This window comes from Nicotiana tomentosiformis, chromosome 3, assembly GCF_000390325.3.
Source record: "Nicotiana tomentosiformis chromosome 3, ASM39032v3, whole genome shotgun sequence".
NCBI classification, from domain to species: Eukaryota; Viridiplantae; Streptophyta; class Magnoliopsida; order Solanales; family Solanaceae; genus Nicotiana; species Nicotiana tomentosiformis.
The window spans coordinates 2,472,848-2,484,718 of NC_090814.1; the positions used below are offsets into that span (position 1 = coordinate 2,472,848).

Sequence of the window (11,871 nt, forward strand, 5' to 3'; positions counted from 1 at the left end):
GTGGAAGGATGTCACGCCCCGAATTTTAGGGGTCTTGGCATCAATGATGTTGCGTGCTACTGAGCGTCAGTGTGAGTGTTAGTCGTGTAGGCTGTGTGTGCTGACGATGCGTCTGTGAAAGAGAATCAGGTAAAAGGGCTATTATGCATAATATGTTGTATTGAATTTACTAAGAGTTCCAAGAGAGCTTAGCAAGGACTTGGGAAGAGCCCAAGGGTCTAGCCTGCGGGCGACGGCTACGCACGAGCGTGAGTATTAGTACCGTGCATTTTTGAGCTACAAGGGCAATCTAGGGATTTAAGTTGTAGGATTTGTTCCTAGTATGCTCTTATATATGCTTACAAATTTTGGCGTCATTTGGAGATCTTTTACCTATGGGCTTGACTTAGCCAATGAGTAGTGGAATTATTGTAATTAGTTGATGCATACGAAGGCTATAACTATTTCCATGTATATGGGAATGGGGTGAAACTTCATGGAAGTGTGAAAGAAGTCAATACAAATATTTAGGAACAAATGGCACTTTTTTTGGAGTTCGGATGAGTGTGAAAGGTCCATTATGATTCTATGGCCAAAACATGTCAAGTGGAGAACATGGGCTTTTCTTTTAAAGCATATATAAAGGGGTAGAGGTGTTGAAGCTCACCAGCCTCCCCCATGCGTACTGCTACCTAGCCGCACTAAGTGATCCACCTTGACGAGGAACCTCAAGATCTTACCTGGGCATCTCAAAGGAGTGTCTTAGGTATTCATACGAGCTAGGAAACTCTATGGACGGTGCAATGCCTCAGGGCTAGTGTTGGGCACACAACGGGTGCCGGAGGCTTGACATGTGGGACGATTATGCCATATGGTCTACTGCTATGATGGAAAAATACATTTGTGCCGATTGGATACTTGAAGGACCTTTCTTAGGGGCCTCATGTGTTAACTTGTGAGCACGGCTTGGGTTCAGCAATGCGAGCAAGGGTCCATTGGCATACACATGCAGTTGTGGCGCAAAACTGCACTATGCGGGATAGAAGTATATAGCGAGGGCTATGTTTGGTAATGCCATAAGACAACCATGAGCATGCTATGAAAGACGCGCATGACAAAGGTCAATGACTTAAGGTTGCCCTACTCGGGCGAAGCACAAGCTGGGTGTGGATGTACGAGGCAAGTGTCAAGATTGAGAATTGGACTGCGCGCGCAAGAGCGACGCTCAGTGCCACGTGAAGGATTGACATGTCCATAGCCAACCTCATGTGTGCATGAACGAGATCCAATTCGAGAAGTGACATCCGTCAAGGCTGCGAGCCAAGACATTAAACGGGCGTCACAGTTGAAGTAAGCCTCCAAAGCAAGATTCACATAGGCACATGATCATGCTAGAAAACATAGGAAAAAGAAAAGATTGCCCCGTAGGCTGGGGTGATTACGGGTGTTGCACAGTCTATTGCATGCTACTGACGTTCAAAAAAGGTCGGCCCGTGACGCGTTGCTAGCATTTAAGTGTCGCTGGAAAATTAAACGTTAAAAAGCGGCCACATCCCCTGACCTTAAATGAGATTGTTGCAGTTAAAGACTATTCGTTTTTGCCGTCAAAGTGCTCTGGAACAACTACAACAGATTATATTCTTTAGAAAATTAATATATCTCATACTTGGGATTTCTTTTTAGAAGTTAGAGTTTTTCTCTTTGGAAAGTGAATTAACCAAAATCAAGCGGCAAATTACATTCTTTGAAAACATTACTTTCCAATACCAACTCCTGCAATTTTAGGTAACGACCTGATTGTTGCAGTTCTCCAACCATTCGATCATGCTCTGTCAAAGTTTCATAGCATAAAGGAGAAAGATTGTTGAATTCATGACCAGCGTCATAAACAAAGATATGCTCATCTCTCAGGATACTCGTAAGATGCTAAGTTCCAATCACATGGGCAAGAAAACAATAAATAGCAGCTTATGTTTGGCATTACAAGTGCTATGGAAACATAGGCACTTTGTGTTTAACCAAAAAATAGATTTCACAATCAAACTCTATATTTAGAAGAAAATGGGTTACCGATAACCAAGTTTTATTTCACTTCCTTAATAGAAAATAACAAGAGTAATAGAGAAAATTATCAAAGTAAAATAAGGAAAGAACCAACGATCATTCCCTAAAATTAAGGCTGGAAACTTTGATAAAGTAGAAAATAATGAATGTATTTCAGTAGTAATTGTGACCTGTCCTTACAAATGAAATTCTTTAACCTTATATAGGAACGTGCAATCATAACGGTTTCCATACTTAATTTGGATTCATTATGGGCATTAAATATATTGATTGCCCATTATCATGGATAACCGTTACTGACATATTTATGGCTATAGATTCTTTATAACTGTTCTGATCCCCCTTCCTTATTTACTTCTGGTTCATGTATCTTCCCCTCTTTTTAACCTTTATTCATTTCGTTCATGCCTCTTCTTTGACAATTGTCAGGCTCAGTTTCTTTCTTTGTACTGTCTCATGGGTGTCTCTTCTATGCCTTCCTTGAATTCTTAATTCCATTAATTGAATGTGCTACTTGTCACTATACCGTTGTTCCACGCGTCACGCTTCATCAGCTTACTAATATTTCACGTGTAAGACCTTTTTTTCACCAATACAGATAGTCCCCCCACTTTCTGAATATTCTCAATTGTACATTCGGGAAGTGGTAAGTTTTTATGGCGGAAATTCTTTGCCGCCGTTTTTCGAGTATCATCATGTTTCCTTCAGAATCGACGCAATGAACGTCACATCCATTTAATGCCCACGCCATGTGGCTTCCATCGATTGGATCTGCAGTTTTTCAATGCTTTTTAGAGTTTTTCCTGCAGCTGCGCCAGTCACGAAGTGACTGTTCCATTATGTCGCTTCATAACGACCAACTTTAATGAGGATCGTGTCTTCTTATAAACACTTCATTCTTTTTTGATTTCTTGGAGTCTTTCTTCCTCAGTACCCATTACATTACTCCTTCTTTGTATTTCTGCACCCTTCCTTCTATATTTCGTTAGATAACCATGTCTTCAACCACACCAGACTCCCGTAAAGTTGTGATCGTTGATGAAATTGCTCCTTCTACTGCCCCTACTAGAAGTAGGAGAGGTGGTAGACTTCGTAGCCTTGGTTCAATATATAATCATGGTTCTTCTTCCCAGAGTAGTTCTGTTAAACCATCCTCTTTTAGACCTAGGGCTCCTCTAACCCTTAGATCTTCTTCTAGGAATAAAGATTTAAACGAACCTGTACGTGAACCCATGATTGCAGAAATTGTTCCCCAAGAATTTTCTTTTGTAAATAATCGTGAAATCATGAGAAATCAAGTTTCTTCTATAGCCTCCCTCAATCCTGTTGATATTTACCCGAGTTTAATCACTATTGGTCTTCTTTCTCTGGTTCGTCGAGAGTATTACTGGAAACCAGATTTTCCAGTTTTAGTCCCTGGTGCCAACTAGAGAATCACCTCTTATAATGCCAATTTCTCCTTTGTTTATACCTACCTTTTTACTTTAGGGTTCAAGCCACTTATTGATCCAGTAATCATTGAGTTCTGTCGTTACTTCAACGTGTGTCTTGGCCAGATTGGTCCAATATTATGGAGGGCTGTTGTATGCCTTCGTTACTTATTGGGCCTGGTTTCCGTATCTTTTACCTTTTGACACTTGCTTCATCTCTACTCCCCTAAATTGTTTCGTGAAAGAGTTTTTTCTCTTGTGGCTAGAAGTAAGAGAGTATTGGTTAGTCCTGAAAATAATTGTGACCGTGGTTGGTACGCCCGTTTTGTTGCTGCCCCACTAATGGATTAGTGGGTGAAGAGAACATGCCCTTTCCGGAGAAGTGGAACTTTGCACGTAATTTTTTTTTTTTGTCTATATATCTTTAAAGAACTTCATGTAATCATATTCCCAATTTTCAGCAACCATGAAAGTTTTTTATGAGATTCTCAACTTTCATGCTTGGGTAGAAAAAATGTTAACTGCTGCTCCTATGAAAACATGAACTTGGAAATACCTTTCTCAAAAATTCGGTTGAAAAGTGAAGACGCATGGTACTTTTTACCTCTCATATCGATCTAATTTTTAAAAGCTTTTGTACCTTATCTTGGATTGCTTGATTTTTGAAGGATCCTTGCTTCCTCTTCTTTTGCTTGACATGTGGATATGATGGGTCCTCATTCAGTTTGTGGGCCATCACTTCTAGAGGTATACCTGTCATATCTGAATGCGACCAAGTAAAGCAATCTGCGTTAGCTTGTAAAACTTTAATTAACTTACCTTTCATTCCTGGACATAAATTCTCTCCGATGTGAACTTTTCTGTCTGTCCAATGTGTAAATAGCACTATAGCTTCGAGTTTTTCAATAGCTGTCTTAATATTTTCATTTTCTTCTAGCTCTTGAATGATGCCTGGTCTTGAATCAATGTCGGTCTGTCCTGGCATGTCTTCAGTTGAGGTTTTTGCATCAACGTTCTCAACCGAATAGTGTAGTTGCTATTTCGCATCTGTATCACTATCTACCATGCTCGAAACTACCACCGAGGTGATATTCCTTGAAGCTTGTTGATCTCCACAAATTTGACGGATCCCCCACGGTGAAGGAAATTTGATAACTTGATGTAAAGTAGATGGGACGGCATCCATTTCGTGTATCCACATTCTTCCCAGAATTATATTATACGTCATATCCGTGTCTATTACCTGGAACTTCATATCCTTCACAACTCCTTCTGCAAACGTAGTGAGCAAAACTTCTCTTTTTGTGATAACACTTGAATTATCAAATCCGGACAAAGACCGTGCCTTTGGAATTATCTTGTTATCGGCTTGCATTTCGTTCACCACTCTTAACAAAATGATATTTATTGAACTACCTGGATCAATTAAAACTCGGTTTACGTTAGTATCATGTACAAGTAAAGATATTACCACTGTATCATTATGAGGAATCAACAAGCCGTACGTGTCTTCATCATCAAATGTTATACTATCTCCATCCAAGACTTGGCGAACACGCTTCCCATGAGTGACTGTGACTTTTGACGTCTTTCTGGCAGCTATATATGTTACACTTTTAACCTCATCTCCCCCGAATATTATATTGACTGTTCTTTTTGGTGATGGAGGTTTCGGAGATTATTGTCTGTTCTTCATGTATGATTGTCTTCCTTTCTCGCTGAACGGGTCAGTTAGATAACCTTGCTTCAACAAATGCTCGACTTCTCCATGTAGTAATCTGAAATCTGCTGTTCTATGGCCATGATCGTTGTGAAATTTACACCAGAAATCTGGATTCCTTTTGCTCGGACCTGATCTCATCTCTTTAGGCCATCGCACCTTATCTTCCATACCTCTTAAAACTGCTACCAACTCAGAGGTGCTGACGTTAAAGATGTAATCTCCAATCTTCGCATGTGTATTGGAATCGTTGCCTCGTGTATCCTGTTTCTTTTTGAATCTAGATGAAGAACTCGTATCTTTTTTCCTTGATCTTGAGTCAAATCGTACGCTCTCTTGTTTTGACCGAGAGTCTCGCCCCGCAGGTCCTATGTAAGGCTTGTACTTGTTCTTTCCAGTCCTTTTTTCTGATTTTGAACGTCTCGATCCTGTTCTTTCATTAGCCTTTGGTTGTGCAACCGTATCTTCTTCTATCTGCAGCTTCGTACTGTACCTATTGTACACATCGTTCCAAGATGTTGCAGGAAATTCTCGCAAACTTTCTTTTAGCCTGCTCGTGGCTTCTGAACTTTTCTCGTTTAAATTGCTTGTGAATACCATAGCTGCCCAGTTATCAGGTACTCGAGGTAACATCAGCCTCTCCCGTTGGAACCTATCTACGAATTTCCTAAGTAATTCTGTATTCACTTATTTTACCTTAAAGATTTCTTCCATCCTTTTTTCAACTTTCTGAGATCCCGAATGTGCATTTATAAATGAATCTGCAAGCTCAGCAAAAGAATCAATGAAGTTTTTATGTAAAAGAGAATACCACATTAATTCTCCTTTCGTGAGTGTTTCACGAAACTTTTTACCCAAAACTGATTTGATTTCTTGCTTGGTTAAATCGTTACATGTTGCTCCCAAATGCACACGCAAGTATACGTGGTCGACAAGTAATATAGGATTGTAAGTCCAGATATCGTACCTACAGGGACTTGTGATTAACTATCAACAAAATTAAACTAAACAATTAATCTATTCAAGCGAATCGTAAAGTATGAATATTTAACTAAAATATAATCTAGAGTAATAAATTAAGAGATTAAAGAAAATAACGACAAGCTTAAAGGCGAATTCAATGTAAGTGAATATTCTAGAGCTATGGGTTAGCTAACAATCTCATTGAGTTTTTCACTTAAATTGTCTAATTAATTTATCTGGTTTATTGGTTGACATGGTTAATATTGCTCGTAGCCTTCTCCCGAAGTACTGCTCGCCTATTCAAGCTAATCTAAATTCCTATGGAATTAGAATTAACAAGAATGCATTAATAATTCCTGTATAGTAACCAAGCAAGGCGATTAGGTATATTCCTATCCTAACCGCAAATCCCTCCTCCCCCCCCCCCCCCCAGAGTTAAGATCTTGCTCTACTCAATTTTATATGCAATCTAGAATTTCCTCTCCCGAGTTCAATCCTAAATTCGTAGATAGTATTCAATTGGTGATCAATCAATTAAATAATTAAGCGCAAGATTGAATAAATAAACCTATATGATAAAATAATAAGAACAATTCAAGCTTCAAACTACAACGTTCATATAGCATCCAACAACTCTAGAACTAATAAACTATGAGATTAAAGAAAGAGTAGAGAAGAAAACTAATTAGAAGCCTCCTCCAAACGTGGTGTGTGTTCCCCCACGTGAATTCTCCTTCAAAGTATGTTCGATAACCTCCAAATCAGGTTTAGGACTCCTTATATACGAGTTGGGGTCGTGTAGGGCCGAAATAACCTTGTCCCAAATAAAGTAGGAAAAATCTCGTCACGCAGGGTCTAGCGCTGGCCATGGCGCTGGAGGCAGTGATGGAATTTCCTTGTCTCAATTCTTTGAATTGTTTCACGGCTTTTTCTTGTCTTCAAATGGGGGGGGGACAAACACCAATAGGTGTCCCCCCTATGTCTATTTTTTTTTTTTGTTTAATTTCCTTTCTTTTTCTTCCATGTTTTATTTAATTTTGCTCCAAATCTCATCATCTTCATACCGCTTTATTCCTACACAGTTAAAATATAATATTAAGCATAAATTAATATAATTAACACTCAAAAGACGATTAAAAATACTAGAACATGAGGCAACAATGGAAAAATATATGTATTTTTGGCCGAACATCATTGTCCTTCAAGCCAGTTGTGAATGCAGTTACGTGATCTCGAGGGTCAGTTGTTCCGTCATATTTTGGAATATCAGCCATTTTAAACTTTTTAGGAATCGACAAAGGTGCTGCACTTGGCTTCCAGGGTGGTTGTGAATACTTATCAATATCCACTCCTTTGATCACGGGCGGTACGCCAGGTATTTGCTCTATGCAATCATTTTGTTCCATCAATTGTTTCTTCAAAGTTAGTACCAAACTTTGTAAGTCAGAGTTATTAGGTGTACCTGACCTTCCATCACGAGATTCATTGGGAGCTCCTCCACTTCCAGAGTTATCGAGCCCCGAGCGCGGGTTTTCTAATGTTGTTGTATTGATTGGTGGAGGAGGTTGTGGTGCATTAGGCAATCCCCTAACAAAAGCTTGAAGAGCACTGTTCACGTGTTCTGCAATTAATTGCTTTAGAGCGTTTTGTTCGACAGTTTGCTCATCCCCTTGTTGATCATCGGCGTGATGTAGATCTTTCAGGTAAACCGTCATGGGATTGTCGAGAGGAGTGGCGGAGTTCCCTCCTATGGGTTTATCTGCTTATTGTCGTTAACAGTTGACATAGTTGGTTGTTAGAAAGTAGAATTCGGAAAGTGAAAAGATTATCAGATTCCCGACAACTGAACCAATTTGTTTAACCAAAAAATAGATTTCACAGTCAAACTCTATGTTTAGAAGAAAACGGATTACCGATAACCAAGTTTTACTTCACTTCCTCAATAAAAAATAACAAGAGTAATGGAGAAAATTATCAAAGAAAAATAAGGAATGAACCAACGATCATTTCCTAAAATCAAGGCGGAAACTTTGATAAAGCAAAGAATAATGAAATGTATTTCAGTAGTAATTGTGACCTGCCCTTACAAATGAAATTCTTTAACTTTATATAGGAACGTACAATCATAACGGTTTTCATACTTAATTTGGATTCATTATGAGCATTAATTATATTAATTATCCATTATCATGGATAACCGTTACTGACATATTTATGGCTATAGATTCCTTATAACTGTTCCGATTCCCCTTTCTTATTTACTTCTGGTTCGTATATCTTCCCCTCTTTTTAACCGTTATTCATTTCGCTCATGCCTCTTCTTTGACAACTGTCAGACTGAGTTTCTTTCTTTGTACTGTCTCATGGGTGTCTCTTCCATACCTTCCTTGCATTCTTAATTTCATTAATCGAACGTGCCACTTGTCACTATATCGTTGCTCCACGCGTCACGCTTCACCAGCTTACTAATATTCCACGTGTAATATATTTTTTCCGCCAATACACTTTGCCTGCTCAAATGGTAGTTACGATTATCTCTAGAAAGGCAGAGACCCGACAATTGAAACCTAGAAATATAAAATTAAAAAAAATTGATACCATATTATATATATATATATATATATATATATATATATATATATATATATATATATATATATATTATTTTATTTAATAAACTGATCACTTTAAGAAAAATCTAACCAAGAAACTAAAACGAAGAAGTACCTAAGCCAGAAACAGTCTTACACATGTGGAAACTAGTGTACTTCCTAGGCCGAAGAAGGTGTAATTCAAATAAGTAACTTCGGCGACTCCAGCTCAAATGACACCAGCAATGAGCGGAGCGACAAAAGAGACATAGTAGAGTATCCAATTGACTGAAGAAATATAGGTTCAAATAAGACTATGGAGTCGAAACTTATGATTCGCTGTAAAATTTCGGACACTAATTTAATCACTAAAAATGGTAGGTGTAACATTTTTTTTAATTTTTCCTTGTTATCTTTCTTTATCAAGTCTACTAACTCCAACATTTATGCTTTTGTTTCATATCTTCCTAACCTCTCGAGGGCTACGTTTGCCTCCTCCATCTGCTTTTACTTAATGAAAGATTTCGGATTTTCATTAAAAAGGACAAACAATATGAGCAGATATGCAAAAAGGCCATAGCAAGCAAAGGATCAACACTTTCCATATGAGAGATTATGAGATGCTGCCATGTTTATGCACTCGGTTAGGGGTATTCATAAAAACTCAAAAAATCGAACCAAACCGAAAATCGAACCAAACAAACCAAAAAAATCGATACTTTTTAGGTTTTGTTTGGTTTTAGTTTTGAATTTTAAAAATCAATCAAATTTGGTTTGGTTTTGGTTTTAATCAAAAAAAATAACTGGAAAAAACCGAACCAAATGACTGTAGAAGTAGCTATTTAAATTTATAATTACACTTATATATATGTATACTTTTATATAAAGTTTCTAAAACTTTATGGTACATATTAGTCGTTTGTATTTTTAGTCTAGTTCTTGTAATTCTTTGCCTTTACATTTTAGTTTTATTGGTAGTTTGCTTTTGTTAAACACAAAAATTTATTTCATGTTAAAAATAATCGATTTTTAATTGAGTACTTAAATATCCATCACTATTTGATTCAATTATCATCAATATATCTTGGTAAATGATAGATTTCTCAAAAAGCAATTGGTTTGACAGTGTTATGTTGAAAATGTAGTCGCTGAAATATGTGTTTGGTAGTGTATGTATCATATTTAAGAAAAAATCGATAAATAACCGAAAAAAATGAAAAACCGACAAAAAACGAATCGATAAAAAACTGACTTAATTGATTTGATTTGGTTCTAATATTTGAAGAACCGACTTACTTGGTTTGGGTTTTTTTAAGAAAAAACCGATCAAAACCGAACCATCAACACCCCAACCCTCGGTCATGGTTCTTACACATATCAACATAAAGTTGAAAGCAATCAAGATCCACTTTTGCGCATCTTCAACATTGATCTTATAGCATATGATGGGAATCACCTTTAAAATTATAAATTTGTAAATACGACATGCAATGTGGAGGGAAAAGAGCCAAATTATTCTGATTTTTTCTATTTAAAAGCACAAGTAATCATATTTAGTTGAATAATCTCACTATTATACAGCAGTAGTTGATAAGTGTTGAGGCGGGTTGAACAAGAATTTAGAGAAAAAAATTCAATTTCAATATATAAAATGTCAATTAGTTACTGATCGCGCCCAACTATGCCTTATAAAAAGGACTAAGCGGTCCTTGCAAATATAATCCAGTTTACAAGTCCGGAGTCGAATCCCACAGAGAACTAAGGTTTAGCTACAGCTGTTCAATATTGCAAAGAAACACAAGTTCAAGTAATTTTCTAGTTATAAAGATTTGATTTTTATTTTTACTAATTAACTAGCAAATATTACAAAGCAGTAAAATTATCAACTAACATGGATAAAATTCTAGACAAGACTAAGGAGGTCTAGAGTTATGATTTCCCCAATTGTCGGAATCCTTTCTGCTATGTTTCCTATAAATTTTTTCAAGTCTTCTCTATCGACCATGAGCACTTTAACTGTCGTAACTCTCTCCCGAGTAATTACAACAATTTACTAGGCATATTCTTCCGAATTACGCTAGCTGACATTAAGTACAGCTCACTCAGATCGCATCAAGGTTTCGTTATCCCTAAACCCACCTTTAAACCTCCGTATTGATCCCTCATATACGTTTAGGAGTGATGTTGTTCAACAACTACCTAAATATGCACTCTCTTCCGAGTAATACATACTAAATAGGCACAGCTAATTGAGGGCCCTTCAATCAACCACAAGAATAATATAGTTGAACAAATAGAGAAAATACTACGGCAAATCTATATTAACATAACGAGAAAATCATCCTTCAATAGATTCCATCAAAACCATAGATTAGGAAGTTAGCTACTCATACTCAGTAATAATATCCCAAATATTTTGCATAATTAAAATACAGAGTAAAGATGAAAAGATATAGAAATAGATGATTCTAACTCCCAAGAGGTGATTCCACCAGCTCTCCTTGCCTCTAGCTGCCCAAAAACGTGGCTGCTGAAAAACGTTTTGGCTGCTGAAACAACCCTTCCTCAAAGTGGTATTTTTAGGTCTATTTATATGTGTAGAAGAAACCCTAAATGTGTGGACCGAGTCTTAGTCAAACCCGAAACGAATTAAGTCTTCAAAACTCGGATTGGGCTAGGCCTCAGGCCTGGCGTCGCCAGCCTAACGCCTGGAATTTGGCTGGCCTCGCCAGGCTAAAGCCTGGTTCAGCCTGGCCTTAGGCTGGCCTCGCCAGGCTAAAGCCTGGTCCAGGCTGGCCTCTCCAGGTCTCTCCTTTTCACTGTTCTCGAACACACTTTCAACGTTTAAGTATCCCTTTTGCTCTACTTTTATCTCCAATTCACCTACACATAAAATAGACTTTATTATGCACAAATAAAGTATAATTTATCATTAAAGCATGTAAAATACAAGGCACATAATGTACGAAACTATGGAATTATAGCCACACATCAGTTACCAGAAAGGAAAAGAACATGTAAATGAATAACTAAAGAGAGAAACACCAACCTGATTTAGGAACTCCACGTCGCATCCGACGATTGATATGCCTATTGATGGCACAACATTATATGGAAACCACGT

General features: G+C 37.5%; 1 protein-coding gene across 1 annotated transcript; it reads right to left on the minus strand.

Annotated features, from left to right (window-relative positions):
• Positions 1 to 4,509: 4,509 nt before the first annotated feature.
• Positions 4,510 to 5,793, minus strand: LOC104092498 (uncharacterized). Its single transcript, XM_070196614.1, has 2 exons — positions 5,214 to 5,793; positions 4,510 to 5,072 (listed from the first exon to the last, which is right to left on the minus strand). The coding sequence occupies exons 1-2, from the start codon at positions 5,791 to 5,793 to the stop codon at positions 4,510 to 4,512; spliced, it is 1,143 nt and encodes a 380-aa protein (XP_070052715.1).
• Positions 5,794 to 11,871: the final 6,078 nt, after the last annotated feature.